Source organism: Silurus aristotelis (genome assembly GCF_946808225.1).
Source record: "Silurus aristotelis genome assembly, chromosome: 5".
In the NCBI taxonomy this organism is placed as follows: domain Eukaryota; kingdom Metazoa; phylum Chordata; class Actinopteri; order Siluriformes; family Siluridae; genus Silurus; species Silurus aristotelis.
In genome coordinates, this window is record NC_139578.1 from 29,876,868 (window position 1) to 29,895,326 (window position 18,459).

The window sequence follows — 18,459 nt, forward strand, 5'->3', positions numbered from 1 at the left end:
CCATGAAACATTTTCCTTTATAGGTTTGCTTAATATTTTAAATCATTCTTATATATATTATTGTTTAGTTTTATATATTTTAGATTTTATATCTATTGCCCATTTAATCCCATAAAACTTTTAATCTCGGGTTGAACTTGCAAAATAGCAGGGTCTTCAAATACTTATTTTCCTCAATGTAATTTCCATCAGGAATGATGAAGATGGACAGAATTAGAAATCCGTTTATTAGAAGGACTGTGCAGGTGGGATGTTTTGGAGAAAGGTGAGAGAGGATCGATTGAGATGGTTTGATGTTGTACAGAGGGGGTTTATGATGCTGTAGAAAAATGCTGATGGTGGAACCACAAGGCAGAAGGAAAAGAGGAAGGCCAAGGAGGAGGTTCATGGATGTGGTGAGGCAGATGTGCTTCTATTTAGCATATTTCACTTTATCATTATATAATATATTTTTTCATATCTTCTCTTATTTTCTTTTATTTTCTCATTTCCTCATATTTTATTCTTATGTGTATATATAATTATGTATGTGACAAATAGAAATCTTGAATCTTTAATGTAGAGGATAGTCTGGTATGAGATAAGATAAGAAAATACAAGATATGTCTTAGAGTGTTAATTATTATTATTATTATTATTATTATTATTATTATTATTATTATTATTATTATTATTCAAAACCGATGATTTGGCGCCACCTATAGACCTATTGGGGCAATAAGCCTGGCATACTCTTCAGATACTCTCCTACAGGTGAGATCTGGAACTGCATCTTTTGAATTTTAGTGAAGGAAACACGGCTCATATTTACACGGACAGGACGCTCGGATTTTGGGGGGAAAAACGAAATTTGCGTCCTTTCCTTTCTCGGGATACTCTTTATTTTGTTACTTGTTTGTTGGCGCTGCACGGTAAACGAACGAGATCACGTGACCAGCACGCGCCACACGCCCCGCCCCATTTTGAAACGGCGTCTCTCTCTCTCTCTCTCTCTCTCTCTCTCTCTCTCTCTCTCTCTCTCGCTCATTCTGTGACGTCACAAGGCCATTCTGTGTGTGTCTGTGTATATATATTCAAGTGCATAGCTGCAAGTCAAGATAAGATTGTTGGTCTTAGTGCGAGTTGCAAGATGAAGCCGAATGTGCAGCTTGGTCAAGATAATGATGTCCAGAAGGACTGCTCTGAAGTTGCAGAGACGGATGCCGGCTGCATCCGTACGAACCTGCAGGAGAGAGATGATTTGCTGAAGAAGATGCAGGAGGATCAAGAAGAAATAGAGAAAAGGATGAGTCAGCGGCAGATGAATATCATGAGACTACAAGCTCTCATAAAGCAGAGGAAAGAGGGGAAAACTTGTCTTTGTGGAAAAACACAGAGGGCTATATCAGATCCGACAAAGGAGCAAGAGAAGAGAGGTGACGCTAAACAGACGCTCTCAGAAGACTCAGAGAAAAGGAGTCTGAAACATACCCAGACTGAGGAGAACGATTTGGAAGAGCACAAAGCCAGAATGATTCAAGTAGACAAGGAGAAGCTGGTGATGCAGATAGGGAATGTGGTGGCCACCTTCATGTTTGATCAAAAGCATCAGGCTAAAGAGCAGGCCAGGCTGGAGAACGAGAGGATGAATGCTGAATTAGAGGAAGAAGAAGGTGAAAGGGAGGTCTCTTGGGAGGAGAAGTGCAGCATGACGCTTCATCAGTGGCAAGAGAAAGATCATGCTCTGAAAAAGATGCTGGAGGAGAAGCAAGCGATGCTCAGGAAATTGCACGAGCGTGAGAAGAAGAAAAAGACACAACAAAAGGATTTTGAAATGAAAGCAGCGAATTCTCTGCAGACAGACGCCGAAGAACTCAAGAAACAGCTGAAGGACAAACAGCTTTCTAAACTGGCACTCAATCAACAAATTCTGGCAAAAATTCAAAGTTTGACTGAAGCCCAGGCTCAAGCAAGAGAAGCGATGAAGAATCACGTATGTACGGATGAAGAAGTGTGTAATGAAGAGGAGCAACAATACTGCCTAAAAGTTCAGGAGTTGAACGGAAAGAACAGCGACCTTCTGCAACACATGGACGAGCTCCAGGCTTACATTTCACACCTGGAAGAGCGAGAAAGCGAAGCCGAGACGGCGAGGCTGGTCTTGGAGAAAGATGAAGAGCGCTGGATTGAAGAGAGGAAAGAAATGCAGAGAGAGAGATCATGCTGGGACTTAGAGATGGTCAAATGGAAGGAAGATAGGGAGATCTGGGCAAAAGATAAAACGGCCTGTGAGAATGAGGGAAAAACCTGGGAGAAAGAGAAATGGTCATGGAAACAGTGTAGAGCGAGTTTTGCTAAAGAACAAAGTGTCTGGGACAAAGAGAGAATGAGGTTCATAAACGAGAAAGAAGCATTAAATGTCTCCATCACTGTTCATCTCTAAAAGAGAAAAAGCAGCAGCAGGATGAGAAAATGAATATTCTGGAGCAGGGAACGCTCTCATTCCATACTTCAACACCATGTCGTTCCGTCTGGATTGCGGCTCATTGGAACCGACTTCACCCTACGACAAGACCTTCGTGGAATTTCCTGCCTAGTCACTGCACCTAAATCCCAGTTAACTGCTCTGGGATGAACAAGAAATCTCCAACTAGTGAAGAACATCTTTGGAGAGTTTTACAAGAGGCATGTTAAAGTATTTCAGCTGAATGTTTGGGGAAATGAACTGTCTGGATACTGAGAGTGTGTAAAATCCACTAAAACTGGTACCAGCGCCAATTGGATCCCACTTCATGTGGAGTTTGGACACTGGAACTCTTTGAGTGTTTAAAGGCTCTGGCATGGAGAAGCTGGTGTTGGATCTGTGATGATCTCAGATGTTGAGCTATTTTATGAGTTGCTCAGTAGCTCCTGGTTCCATAATCTCAAATGACTGTAAAAGACTGTAGGAAGATCATCACTCATAATCTTACACTCCAGTGCTCATGTTAGTTCTCACTCTCCAGTGTTCTGTATTGATTAAAGACTATAATTAAACTCTAAAGCATGTAGTAATAAACTTGGGTTGACTTGTAAAGCTGTTCTTTATTATATGGGAGGATTTTCACTGAGAATAATCTGTATATTTGATTGATCAAAATAAATCTTCATACTGGTACATTACTGTGTTTGCTGGAACATGCAGGTGTCTCTCAAAAACCATAAAAGACCAGGTGTTTCAAAACTGGATGGATGGACGGATCGATCTACATTTACTTTTTGCTCATTTTCTGAACAAATCATTGTTGTTAAGATCATATTAGTAGTTAATAGTTATATTTTTGGGACTGGCTCAGATTTTTTTTCAATTTTATATTAGTTTCACTCAAATACAGCATTTATTTCCCTATTATTCAGTCACATTCATTTATTCAGTGCACACACACTCATATAATTAAGTATATGTACTTTTATTGACATCATATTTTTTTACAGTCAATACTGCCAAAGCAAAAGTGGAAAAAAATTAAGATAAATAATAAAAAAGAAGAATGAAAAATAATTTTGTGTCTTTTATATATATATATATATATATATATATATATATATATATATATATATATATATATATAATATTAACTATATTTCTCCCTCATTGATTTTAGTTTTATATATATATATATAAACAATGAACAATGAAGAACTATATATATATATATACAGTACAGACCAAAAGTTTGGACACACCTTCTCATTCAAAGAGTTTTTTTTATTTTCATGACTATGAAAATTGTAGATTCACACTGAAGGCATCAAAACTATGAATGAACACATGTGGAATTATATATGGAATTATATACATAACAAAAAAGTGAACTGAAAATATGTCATATTGTAGGTTCTTCAAAGTAGGCATCAATGCGGACAGTGCGGACATCATCGTGCGGACAGTGACATCCTTTTTATGAAAGAAATCTTGTACACAGCTTTGCCTCTTCCTGAGAAAAAAAACAAACAATAATTAACATTAGGAAGCAATTTATACATGAAATCTATGAACGCTAACAATATATAAACTGTACCGCATTTCAAAGAGGGCAGTAAATCTGCATATTATTAAATAAACTGAATGTGAATAATTACAGTGTTTAATTACTTTGATTACATGATTAATTGTATTTCAGAAAGTGTAGTGAATTTGTCATTTTAATTATAAAAAATACAGAAAGCATTTTAAACTCTTTAACTAATGAGAATTAGTTATTAATCCTCTACTTGTTGTTTTATTAAATTGTCTTGTGCAAAAAGTAAACAAAAAGCACTAGTAGCCTATTGATCTATATGTTCACGTTCACTATTAGATTACAGAGAACTGTTAATGTAAATATAGTAGTTAATCTTAAGTCTGTGTGCATAAACAACTTCCAATAACCAGCACATGTAAATTAAAAGTTAAAGTTTGTTTATTGTCGCTAAAGTAACCCATACAGTATGTTTACACTTTATACCGTTAGCCATTAGCATTACCGTTATTACCTAGCATATATTCATTAACTCTTGACCAAAACACAGCAGGTAAGAACACAACAATTACTAATTGTAATAATAAATATTTACAAAGATGCCTCGTCTAGCTTTTTGTGACAGACTGGAACTTTCTCCATTCCCAGGAGCAGAAGCCGCCATTACACCAGATGAATGTAAACAGTGTGACGCGTCGACGCATTTCGCGCATGTCGACGTATTTCCGTAGTCGACGTAATCGATTACGTCGTAATCGACGTAACCGATTACGTCGACGCGTCGTTGCAGCACTAAAAAAATATATATATATATATATATATATATATATATATATATATATATATATATATATATATATATATATATATATATATATAATATAACACATATAAAACTAAAAACAATGAAGGAGAAATATAGTTAATAAAATGTAAAATGTAAATATATTACATATCACCCCTAGTGGCCGAGACTCGGAACTGCACGGGGAAAAGGCGCTCTGTAATCGGAGCAAAACACACCCGAGATCCGCGTCCTCTTTCTTTTCACAGGATGTCTTTTTAGTAAACGGAGCCAAATATCAGCCATTTTGTTGCTATTGTTTTTTTTTTTAATTTATTGTACAGTCGCAGCAGCATGAGCCCCATGCCTGTGTGACGTCACAAAGGGGCGGTGCGCTGCCTATATATAGGATGGGCACAACAGAGGAACTCGCACTTGAAGTTGAGGAGTGATGAAAAGTAGATCGATGATGGACTTATGCACGGATGAACGCGCCAGTGAGCTGATAGAAACGTCAGGGCAGCAAGACGAGTTGGAGCTGAGCGAACTGAGAGAAGAATTGCTGAAAGATGCGAATGAGTTTAAGAAGGACATAGAAGAGAAGAAAAGCACTTACTTAGCACTCACAGAAGACCTAAGGGCAAAGAATAAGCAACTGGATGAAGAACAGGAGCAGATGAACCAGATGAAGGACCTCAACAAGCTGTTGATGGACAAGTTAGAAAATAGGAACACTGCCCTTCAGAATTCCATCAGAAACTTTGAAGACCAAACAGAGCTAGCGAAGACGGCCAGACAAATCTGGACGAATGAGATCAAGAACCTGCAGAAGGAGAGAGATGACTTAAAGAGAGAGAAAAAGAGCTTCGAGAGAGAGAAGGAGAGCTTAGAGAACGAAAAGGAGAGCTTAGAGAGAGAGAAGGAGAGCTTCGAGAGAGAAAGGGAGAGCTTGGAGAAGGCGATGGAGAACTTGGAGAAGGCGAAGGAGGACTTGGAGAATGAGAGGAAGGACTTGAAGAGAGAAATGGAAAGCTTGGAGAATGAGAAAGAGAGCTTGGGGAAAAAGCAGGAGAAAGAGAAGGAGAAGATGGAGAAACAGTGGAAGGATTTGGATGAACAGTGGGAGAAAGCAACAGAAGAAATGGTCCGATTACAAAACGAGTTCAGGAGCTCAAAGAAAGATAAAGCAGCACTAAAGGAAGAATGGGACAGTTTAAGGGCAGAGAAGGAGAGTGTGATGAACGAGAGATCAAAACTGGAGCAAGAATGCAACAGCATCACGATGAAGCAAACGAGCATGAAGAACGAAAGATCTTCCTTGGAGAAAGAGAAGGACAGCTTGGCAGAAGATAGAAAATGCCTGGGGAAAGCCAGTTTGAACCTGAAGAAACAAAGTGCAATCTTGGAGAGAGAGAGAATGAGTTTGAAGGAAGAGAATAAGAACCTAGAGAAAGCTAGAGTGGACCTGGAGGAACAGAAAGTAGGCCTGAAGAAATGGAATGAAAGCTTGGCGAAAGAGCACCAGCGCTTACAGGAATGGAGGGAGAACTTGGAAAGAGAGCAAGAGAGTTTGGAGAAAGAAAAAATAAGCTTGGAAGAAGGGAAAACACGATTAGAGAATCAGTGGCAGAGCTCGGAGAAAGAGTGTAAGAGGTTGGATGGCGTGATCACGGACGATAGTCTGTTAGACGTGAGTTTGGAGGAAGTAAGCTTGGAGGAAGAGTGCTGGGAGCAAGAATGGATGAATTTGCAGAACGAATTTGCAATCGTGAGTAAAGAGCATGAGAAATGTGAGAACGTTGCTGAAATGGAGACGGAAAGTCTTTCTAAGACCATCAAGGACCCACTGGTGCTGCAGGAGGTGCAGAAGAAACACGAGGACGAACTCCAGGCTACAGTTGAACAGTTTGAACAAATGGTAGAGGCAACAGAGGAAGAGAGAAACGTCCAGGAGGAAGAAAGCTCTGAGCAGGAGGAAGAGGACATGGAGAAGAATGGAGAGGATATAGAGAAGGATGGAGAGGACATGGAGAAGGAGGACGCGGAGCTGATGAAGGAGCTAGAGGACATGGAGAGGGAGGACGCGGAGCTTATGAAGGAGCTAATGTACATGGAGTGGGAGGGCGCGGAGATGATGAAGGAGCTAGAGGACATGGGGAAGAACGGAAAGAACATGAAGAAGAATGGAGAGAACATGGAGAAGGATAAGGTCATGCAGAAGAAGGGACGGGACAAGGAGAAGGAGCTGGAAAACAGCAAAAGCCTGAAAAAAGACAAAAAGTTAAAAAAGTTCACAATAATATTCAGATGGTTTAGATCTAAGAAATAACAGATCTGCAGATACAAACAGAAACTTTCATCCTATTTATTTAATAAAAAATAAAAAAATAAAAAAATAAATATTTGTTTGTGCTTTTTTTTTCTTTTTCGTCTGAAGCAACACCAACAAACAAAAAGAGCAACAATAAAGATACAATTAAAATAATGATAATAATAATAATGACATGAATAACAAGAAGAATAAATATTATAATAATGATTCTTAGTGGTATTTAAAAAAAAAGTTACGTTTATTATAATAAAAAGAAAAAATTATAGCAATAAAAATATTAAATTAAATATAATAATAATAATAATAATAATAATATAAAAATCATTGATATAATTAAATTAGTAATAAAAAGATTTAAATACTGTATGTGGCATCTTTTCCGAAACTCTTACCACAAAGTTGTAAAGAAAAGCTTCAGATACTGTAACGTGTCATTTTCTCTTCTCTTGAACTCCGAGATCCAAATCTGCTCCAGTATGAAAATATCCCTGAGCACAAATCCTGCTCCATGAAGAATCTGCAGGAATGCTGATTGCCCATCAGATCTCCTCGCCTCACCTACATCAGCACCTGACTTTACTAACACAGTTGTGTTGTGACTAAATGAGAAGAAATATCCACAAAATCTTAGTGGAACATCTTCCCAGTAGAGCGGAGGTTAATATAAGAGCGAATGGGGACGCTCAAAACGAAGCGCATATAGGAATCGGGTGTCCACAAGCTTTGGGTCACGCAGTGTAGCAGCTTCGGGTGTAAAATATTGTAAGATATTTTGGTTTATTTTGGATGTTCATACGAAATAATGTTCTTTCTTTATGTGATTTCTTTCATTCAAAGTGCACAACAGAGGAGCAGCCAAGCAAACAAGACGAGTTCTGCCGGAAACCAGGTTAGTGTGTGTGTGTGTGTGTGTGTGTGTGTAGGTGTGTAATCTTTTTAAGATCCAGGCTCCATTCTTCCATGACTATGACTATTGCTTGCTTGGTAGCATATAATGCTTTTTGCTTCTTTTTTTTTTAAATTCTCATCTTTCTTTCTTTCTTTTCTCTCCAGCACACACACACTGTATTATTCTGCTCTTAGAAACCAAGGCAAAACTCAAAATGGCTAAGATATGAGCGGTTTTAACGTTAGTAATTGATAAGATGAGGTATGTATTGATCAGAAAATGAGCAAGAATGAAACAAATGCACTTCTGAGACTCTCCTGTGCCACCGTTTGCTCTTTTGCGTTGGCTGTAGTGGTGTTTTGGTGAGAAATAGCAATTCGTGAAAAATTCATATATATCGTCTTTCAGACATATTCAGACATATCTGGGTGTACAAACCTCTTCTTCTGGAAACGTCTGCGACATCTAACGCAGGTTATAGTCCTGATAACAAGCTCATAATATCATCACAAGCTGAAGTAGAATAAGCGTTCAGACAGGTGAGTGTAGTTTAAGCAGTTTTTATAATATGGATCCAGTAATCCAAATCCAGTACTGAAATCCAAATGGATCTGAATACATGAGTGGTGAACAAAGCCAGACACCTGGTCAGGTGAATCTAGCAGAAGCTCTCAGTGTCGTGAAGCCAAAAATCCAGTGATCCTGTCAGATTCTGAACCATTCGGAGAACCTTCGAGTTCCACATAAACAGCTTGACGATCCCTGAGGTTAAATTTGGACGGTAATTGATATAAACCGCTTTGATTATAATCCAAATTCACTCATTTACATTTATGGCATTTGGAAGAAGACCTTATCTAGAGTGAATTACATTTACCTAAATGATATATAGCAATAGAGGGTTAAGGGCCTTGCTCAGGGGCCCAGCAGTGGCAGGGATTTAAACTAACGACCGTCTGATCACAAGTCCAATTACCACCTCTCATAGACCTGACAGAGGCAGGATTAACAGCATACTGAGATAGAGATCTACAGGATTTATTCAATTCTTGTTCATTTTCTGTCCAATGCCCATGATTTTATTTTATACATCGAATTGTCTTCTGCCTTTGGTTGATTTTTGTCGTTGCTGTCGTTCTGCTTCTGGTTTCTGCATTATCCTTTATGATTTCTATTTTAGGAGTGGGTGATATTATTAAGTGATATATAGGTGATAGAGATTATTACGGTATCTATATTATAAAACAGTGCTGTCTAGGTGACGTCAATGGGAACGTCTAGACTTTGTCAATTACAGTGAGGAAAATAAGTATTTGAACACCCTGCTATTTTGCAAGTTCTCCCACTTAGAAATCATGGAGGGGTCTGAAATTGTCATCGTAGGTGCATGTCCACTGTCAGAGACATAATCTAAAAAAAAAAATCCAGCAATAACAATGTATGATTTTTTAACTATTTATTTGTATGATACAGCTGCAAATAAGTATTTGAACACCTGAGAAAGTCAATGTTAATATTTGGTACAGTAGCCTTTGTTTGCAATTACAGAGGTCAAACGTTTCCTGTAGTTTTTCACCAGGTTTGCACACACTGCAGGAGGGATTTTGGCCCACTCCTCCACACAGATCTTCTCTAGATCAGTCAGGTTTCTGGCCTGTCGCTGAGAAACACGGAGTTTGAGCTCCCTCCAAAGATTCTCTATTGGGTTTAGGTCTGGAGACTGGCTAGGCCATGCCAGAACCGTGATATGCTTCTTACAGAGCCACTCCTTGGTTATCCTGGCTGTGTGCTTTGGGTCATTGTCATGTTGGAAATCCCAGCCTCGACCCATCTTCAATGCTCTAACAGAGGGAAGGAGGTTGTTCCCTAAAATCTCGCAATACATGGCCCGTCATCCTCTCCTAAATACAGTGCAGTCGCCCTGTCCCATGTGCAGAAAAACACCCCCAAAGCATGATGCTACCACCCCCATGCTTCACAGTAGGGATGGTGTTCTTGGGATGGTACTCATCATTCTTCTTCCTCCAAACACGTTTAGTGGAATTATGACCCAAAAGTTTTATTTTGGTCTCATCTGACCACATGACTTTCTCCCATGACTCCTCTGGATCATCCAAATGGTCATTGGCAAACTTAAGACGTGCCTGGACTTGTGCTGGTTTAAGCAGGGGAACCTTCCGTGCCATGCATGATTTCAAACCATGACGTCTTAGTGTATTACCAACAGTAACCTTGGAAACGGTGGTCCCAGCTCTTTTCAGGTCATTGACCAGCTCCTCCCGTGTAGTTCTGGGCTGATTTCTCACCTTCCTTAGGATCATTGAGACCCCACGAGGTGAGATCTTGCATGGAGCCCCAGTCCGAGGGAGATTGACAGTCATGTTTAGCTTCGTCCATTTTCTAATGATTGCTCCAACAGTGGACCTTTTTTCACCAAGCTGCTTGGCAATTTCCCCGTAGCCCTTTCCAGCCTTGTGGAGGTGTACAATTTTGTCTCTAGTGTCTTTGGACAGCTCTTTGGTCTTGGCCATGTTAGTAGTTGGATTCTTACTGATTGTATGGGGTGGACAGGTGTCTTTATGCAGCTAACGACCTCAAACAGGTGCATCTAATTTAGGATAATAAATGTAGTGGAGGTGGACATTTTAAAGGCAGACTAACAGGTCTTTGAGGGTCAGAATTCTAGCTGATAGACAGGTGTTCAAATATTTATTTACAGCTGTATCATACAAATAAATATAAATAAATAAATAGATTTTTTTTTTTTTAGATTATGTCTCTCACAGTGGACATGCACCTACGAGACAATTTCAGACCCCTCAATGATTTCTAAGTGGGAGAACTTGCAAAATAGCAGGGTGTTCAAATACTTATTTTCCTCACTATATATGATATTGGATTTTAAATATAGAAGGATAAAAAAATCGGCTTTTGAAATAATCACTATAACAACACATTCAAGAGGTTTGGAGTAAACTATAAAACAAAGTAGATCACATTTTCATGGCAATTCTATTGTAATTTTTTTTATCCTGAAGATCCGATTGTGGTGGCCTTATAGATAATCAGCTTTTTTTAAAGTCTATTTTTATATCTTTATATCTCCTACTCCTAAATTTCAGTTATGTTTTTATGAACTGTTTTATGTTATCATGGCCAGCATCTTGTTTTCCATCCCTACTTCCCCTCTCTGTGAGCGAGCCGTCCTCATGCATGTCCCCGTTCACGGAGACCTGTCATGTTTCCTGTTCTGACAGGACATCCAGGTAAGAAAGGACTCGCTTCTCAGGTTTGTAGTTTAAACTATAAAATAAAAAAAAGTCCTAGGAAAGGGGTCACAATAGAGAATGGATATGGACCTGAGACATTAGAGTTCCAGGAATAATACTTGTTTAATTTCAGGTTTGAGTTTTGATGGTACATAGTAATGATTTAGTTTTTTTGTGTTTCAAAGACTATTCATTCTAGATTGCATTTAGTTCTTGTATAGCTTTTAGTTTCTAATGTCATTTAAAATAAAAGCCTTAATGTTTGTAAATGTATATTTGACAAAGTAGAAGATAAGAAAATAGAATAAAATGTAGAATCAGCTCACAAATTTGATTTAACCTGCAGTGTTAAACTTTCACTTGATTAACAACTCAAAATACTGCCTGGAACTGAAAATTAAAGCTTGTCAGCATATTTTTAAGATTTCACGTTCTCTATTTGGAACAAAAGCTTTTGGAGACCTGGTTATAAGATTCCTAGGTCCTTTTTGAAAAGGTAGGCTCCAGAGTTTAAGGCTCTGGGTTACTGATCAGAAGGTTGCTGGTTCAAGTCCCTGCATCACTAAGCTGCCACTGTTGGGTTATTGATCAAGGCCCTTAAACCTCTCTCTCAAGAGTGCAAGAGTGTTAGTAAAGTCAGGTACTGATGGCGGTCAGGAGTCCTGGGGTGCAGTCAAGGTTAACAGTGGGGGTTGGAGCTCAATAGCAGGAGATATTCCACATCTTCCAACCCAGGGAAAGCAGATCTTCATGGCCCTGGCTTTGCGCACATGGGGCATCGTCATGCTGGAACAGGTTTTGGTCTCCTAGTTCAAGCGAAGGGAAAAAATTGCTACCACATTCAAAGGCATTCTATGCAATTGTGCCTTCCAACAGTTTGTGGAAGAACCACATATAGGTCAGGTGTCCCAATACTTTTGATGCCTTCACTCTGTTCATTCTTGGTACATTTAACTCATACAACTGAGGAATCAAGGGCCTTGCTCAGGGGCCCAAAAGTGGCATCTTGGCGGGGTTGGGACTTGAACTCATGACTTTCGGATCCAAAGGCTACTAAGCTACCAGGTGAAGAACTGAATAGATACTGATTCAAATATATAAATAATGTTCTTTTGCTACACCTCTAAGTCTATATGTGAACATTTCCACTGGAGCTCAGAACTGATTGAAAAAATATTGAGTTACCGTAATTTTTGTTTATCGTCCACTTGACATGATGATGGGTTTATGTAAAATTAGCCTAATGATGCTAGCGATGCTAGTTCTTCATAATTAAACAGTAGCAGTAAGGGTTTTGGGTTACAGGAGATGTGACACGTGTTCATGTGGTTATTACATGCCCTTGTGTTGGGTTAAAACAGAAGACACTCTCACATTTATGCTGTTTCAGGTCTCATCACCGACAGCCTCGGGGGGAATTGTGAGCAACAAGTCTCTTTTTGATTCTGTTGTAGCTTTTTTTAACACTTTATAGAGCCTCTCACTATATATTATAGATTCAGTCAGGATTTTATGAAAGCCCGTTTTCACCACATAACAACAACAAAAAAAGTCTGACTACAACTTTATTACTCAAGATTCTGACTTTATTTCTTGAAATTCCAACTTCATTTCTCGAAATTCCAACTTCATTTCTCGAAATTCCAACTTCATTTTTTGCAATTCCGACTTTATTTCTGATGATTCCGATTTTATTTTTTACGGTTTCTACCGTTTTCTCGCAATTTTGACTTTTTCAATCACAATTTCAACTTTATTTCTTCCCATTCTTTTTCTGAGTTCTCTTAGTTTGATGTCATGTGATCCTTCTAGTAACAACAAGATCTCATGGTTTATGAAACCACACCTAAAATAGTCCTCTATGATTTTATCCATTGTTTCACTGATTGATCTATTGATTGTAGTTGGTAGATTGTGTTATTAAAGTTTTCTGCCACTACAGAGGGGGTGACGCTGCCAGATTGGCTAAAAAAAAAGTCAGAATTAAAAGAAATATTTCCAAAAAGTGAGAAATAAAGTCAGAATTGTGAGTAAAAGGGTCGAAAAAAAAGTATGGATTGAGGGAAAGCTAAAGTCAGAATTGTGAGATACAAATTCAGGAAAGCAAGAAATACAGTCTGAATTGCGAGTGAAAGGGTCAAATTGTGAAAAAAATTTATGAATTGAGGAAAAACTAAATCAGATTTGTAAGAAATTAAGTCGGAATTCCAAGAATTGCAAGGAATAAAGACAGAATTGTGAGGAAAAAAGTGGGAATTGTAAGAGAAGAAAAATCGCAATTAGGCAAAAAAATAATTTAATGTGTTGCAAACGGGCTTCAATTGGATTTTGTATTGCATGGGGCCACTTTTTCCCCCACAAGTACTGATTGTAATGCACCAAAAACACACTTTCTGCCATTCTGATTTCAAGCTAGAATAGTTAGAGACCACGAGCACTTCTTCATAGACACTTCTTCACTTTATTTTCTGGCCATTTATAAAAGAAAAAAAAAACACAACTCCTTCACAGTCACAAACCCTTTTTGCAATCTTGAGAATAAAAAAAAAACAAACACTGACACAAATGCCTTGCTTTCCAAGTCACAGAAATCTGCAACCGGGTTTGATCCGTGACCTTTTTTCTTTCTTTGTTAGGTCATTCGCAAAGGTTGGCTGACCATCAACAACATCAGCATCATGAAAGGAGGAGCAAAGGAGTACTGGTTCGTGCTGACAGCCGAGAGCTTGTCCTGGTTCAAGGATGATGAGGTAAGAACCTTCAATCTTCAATCTTGAAATAAAGCCATGGCTTGCAGGGTGGAAACTGCAAATGCAATGTTGGTGGGAGGGGCGAATTTCAGGGTGTGTATGGGGGGTAAGTCTGTGTTTGGTATTAGAGATACAGTGTGTATTGGGGTAAGTCTGTGTATGGTATTAGAGATACAGTGTGTATGGGGGTAAGTCTGTGTTTGGTATTAGAGATACAGTGTGTATGGGGGTAAGTCTGTGTTTGGTATTAGAGATACAGTGTGTATGGGGGTAAGTCTGTGTTTGGTATTGAAGATACAGTGTGTATGGGGGATAAGTCTGTGTTTGGTATTAGAGATACAGTGTGTATTGGGGTAAGTCTGTGTATGGTATTAGAGATACAGTGTGTATGGGGGTAAGTCTGTGTTTGGTATTAGAGATACAGTGTGTATGGGGGTAAGTCTGTGTTTGGTATTGAAGATACAGTGTGTATGGGGGATAAGTCTGTGTTTGGTATTAGAGATACAGTGTGTATGGGGGTAAGTCTGTGTTTGGTATTGAAGATACAGTGTGTATGGGGGATAAGTCTGTGTTTGGTATTAGAGATACAGTGTGTATGGGGGTAAGTCTGTGTTTGGTATTAGAGATACAGTGTGTATAGGGTAAGTCTGTGGTTGGTATTAGAGATACAGTGTGTATGGGGTAAGTCTGTGTTTGGTATTAGAGATACAGTGTGTATGGGGGTAAGTCTGTGTTTGGTATTGAAGATACAGTGTGTATGGGGGATAAGTCTGTGTTTGGTATTGAAGATACAGTGTGTATGGGGGTAAGTCTGTGTTTGGTATTAGAGATACAGTGTGTATGGGGTAAGTCGGTGTTGGGTATCGGAGATACAGTGTGTATGGGGGTAAGTCTGTGTTTGGTATTGAAGATACAGTGTGTATGGGGGTAAGTCTGTGTTTGGTATTAGAGATACAGTGTGTATGGGGTAAGTCGGTGTTGGGTATCAGAGATACAGTGTGTATGGGGATAAGTCGGTGTTTGGTATCAGAGATACAGTGTGTATGGGGGTAAGTCTGTGTTTGGTATTGGAGATACAGTGTGTATCGGGGTAAGTCTGTGTTTGGTATTGAAGATACAGTGTGTATCGGGGTAAGTCTGTGTTTGGTGTTGGAGATACAGTGTGTATGGGGTAAAGTCTGTGTTTGGTATTAGAGATACAGTGTGTATGGGGGTAAGTCTGTGTTTGGTATTGGAGATACAGTGTGTATCGGGGTAAGTCTGTGTTTGGTATTGAAGATACAGTGTGTATCGGGGTAAGTCTGTGTTTGGTGTTGGAGATACAGTGTGTATCGGGGTAAGTCTGTGTTTGGTATTGAAGATACAGTGTGTATCGGGGTAAGTCTGTGTTTGGTGTTGGAGATACAGTGTGTATGGGGTAAAGTCTGTGTTTGGTATTAGAGATACATTGTGTATGGGGGTAAGTCTGTGTTTGGTATTGAAGATACAGTGTGTATCGGGGTAAGTCTGTGTTTGGTGTTGGAGATACAGTGTGTATCGGGGTAAGTCTGTGTTTGGTATTGAAGATACAGTGTGTATCGGGGTAAGTCTGTGTGTGGTGTTGGAGATACAGTGTGTATGGGGTAAAGTCTGTGTTTGGTATTAGAGATACAGTGTGTATGGGGGTAAGTCTGTGTTTGGTATTGGAGATACAGTGTGTATCGGGGTAAGTCTGTGTTTGGTATTGAAGATACAGTGTGTATCGGGGTAAGTCTGTGTTTGGTGTTGGAGATACAGTGTGTATCGGGGTAAGTCTGTGTTTGGTATTGAAGATACAGTGTGTATCGGGGTAAGTCTGTGTTTGGTGTTGGAGATACAGTGTGTATGGGGTAAAGTCTGTGTTTGGTATTAGAGATACAGTGTGTATGGGGGTAAGTCTGTGTTTGGTATTGAAGATACAGTGTGTATCGGGGTAAGTCTGTGTTTGGTATTAGAGATACAGTGTGTATCGGGGTAAGTCTGTGTTTGGTGTTGGAGATACAGTGTGTATGGGGTAAGTCTGTGTTTGGTATTAGAGATACAGTGTGTATCGGGGTAAGTCTGTGTTTGGTATTGGAGATACAGTGTGTATCGGGGTAAGTCTGTGTTTGGTATTGAAGATACAGTGTGTATCGGGGTAAGTCTGTGTTTGGTGTTGGAGATACAGTGTGTATCGGGGTAAGTCTGTGTTTGGTATTGAAGATACAGTGTGTATCGGGGTAAGTCTGTGTTTGGTGTTGGAGATACAGTGTGTATGGGGTAAAGTCTGTGTTTGGTATTAGAGATACATTGTGTATGGGGGTAAGTCTGTGTTTGGTATTGAAGATACAGTGTGTATCGGGGTAAGTCTGTGTTTGGTGTTGGAGATACAGTGTGTATCGGGGTAAGTCTGTGTTTGGTATTGAAGATACAGTGTGTATCGGGGTAAGTCTGTGTGTGGTGTTGGAGATACAGTGTGTATGGGGTAAAGTCTGTGTTTGGTATTAGAGATACAGTGTGTATGGGGGTAAGTCTGTGTTTGGTATTGGAGATACAGTGTGTATCGGGGTAAGTCTGTGTTTGGTATTGAAGATACAGTGTGTATCGGGGTAAGTCTGTGTTTGGTGTTGGAGATACAGTGTGTATCGGGGTAAGTCTGTGTTTGGTATTGAAGATACAGTGTGTATCGGGGTAAGTCTGTGTTTGGTGTTGGAGATACAGTGTGTATGGGGTAAAGTCTGTGTTTGGTATTAGAGATACAGTGTGTATGGGGGTAAGTCTGTGTTTGGTATTGAAGATACAGTGTGTATCGGGGTAAGTCTGTGTTTGGTATTAGAGATACAGTGTGTATCGGGGTAAGTCTGTGTTTGGTGTTGGAGATACAGTGTGTATGGGGTAAGTCTGTGTTTGGTATTAGAGATACAGTGTGTATCGGGGTAAGTCTGTGTTTGGTATTGAAGATACAGTGTGTATCGGGGTAAGTCTGTGTTTGGTGTTGGAGATACAGTGTGTATGGGGTAAAGTCTGTGTTTGGTATTGGAGATACAGTGTGTATCGGGGTAAGTCTGTGTTTGGTATTGAAGATACAGTGTGTATCGGGGTAAGTCTGTGTTTGGTGTTGGAGATACAGTGTGTATCGGGGTAAGTCTGTGTTTGGTATTGAAGATACAGTGTGTATCGGGGTAAGTCTGTGTTTGGTGTTGGAGATACAGTGTGTATGGGGTAAAGTCTGTGTTTGGTATTAGAGATACAGTGTGTATGGTTTTAAGAAAATTGAACAAAAGAAAGAGCATGTAAACAAAATGTACTTTAATGATTCCTGTTTGCAATTATTGTGCCAAATGTTTCTGTCCTTTGGATTTGTCCGTGTGTCCATCCTGGTGGGGTTGCCATGTGTCTGCCTGTCTGTGCCTGCTGTACAGGATCCCTGATGTTCTGCACAGCAAGTGTAGACAGGCAGACACACCACAACTTAATCCTTCTTCTGTTCCTAACACTCCTCACTCAGTGTGAATGCATACACCGAACGTTATCTCAGCACCAAGTTAGTTTGTAGGCAACTTCATCATATTCATCAGGAATGGAGCTCGAGAAGGAGATCTTCTATATATATTAACCCATGGAAAGCAGATCTTCATGAAGCTGGCTTTGTGCAAAACCGTGTTAGAACAGGTTTGGGTCTTCTAGTTGAAGTGAAGGTAAAATGTCATGCAACAGTTTGCAGAAGAACCTCATATGGCTGGAAACGGCAGGTGTCCCAATACTTTTGGTTGTTTTAGATCAGTATGTTGATGTTTTATAATTAAACACGTTTAAAAGCGAACTTTTAGGACGTTCACTCAAACACAGGACTGATGTACTGAGTCCACTACTTTTCTCTCTTTTTTATTTCTTTCCTCCCTTTCTCTCACTCTTCTTCATTAATTTCTGTCATTCCTTTCTCTCTCTCTCTCTTCCTTCCCTTCTTCCTCTAGAGACTGTAAGTGTAAAATAAGCACTGACACTGGAGACTCCTTCCGTGTACGAGTCGGTGTGTATGTTGTTGCTATAGCGACTCCCACAGTCCTCCAGTAGAGTTTAATCATCGTATTGTTTAAATAAGAAACTATTTGGAAGGAATGTTCACTCGCTGGGTTTTTTTTTCTTTCTGGCTCTTTGCAGCGTGTCTGCAGTCTGATTTACAGGAATTCACTTTTCAGAAATCTGCTTTCCTCCTTATTGAATCTCTCTGTGTGTCTCTGAGTCCATCTGGGAGTTAAAGCATGCGTTTTGGTCTCTCATACAGCTGGAGTCTCTCCAAGTCAAACTAGCAGTGTCTCTCTCTCTCTCTCTCTCTCTCTCTCTCTCTCTCTCTCTCTCTCACACACACACACACACACACACACACACACACACACACACACACACACACACACACACACACACACACACACACACACACATTCCAAATCATGCACA

At 39.5% G+C, this 18,459-nt stretch overlaps 2 protein-coding genes across 2 annotated transcripts in view; both read left to right on the plus strand.

Moving 5' to 3' along the window:
• The window catches only part of dnm3b (dynamin 3b), a 94,043-nt gene that overhangs the window by 60,799 nt on the left and 14,785 nt on the right, over nt 1-18,459 (plus strand). Inside the window, exons 14-15 of the mRNA XM_083542697.1 lie at nt 7,934-7,985; nt 13,891-14,004. Of these exons, the coding sequence (XP_083398823.1) occupies nt 7,934-7,985; nt 13,891-14,004 (166 nt within the window). The remainder of the gene's footprint in view (nt 1-7,933; nt 7,986-13,890; nt 14,005-18,459) is intronic.
• Nucleotides 1,017-18,459, plus strand: part of LOC310726855 (uncharacterized protein) — a 37,225-nt gene continuing 19,782 nt past the window's right edge. Inside the window, exon 1 of the mRNA XM_083542892.1 lies at nt 1,017-2,721. Within this exon, the coding sequence (XP_083399018.1) occupies nt 1,130-2,422 (1,293 nt within the window). The 5' untranslated portion in view covers nt 1,017-1,129 and the 3' untranslated portion in view covers nt 2,423-2,721. The remainder of the gene's footprint in view (nt 2,722-18,459) is intronic.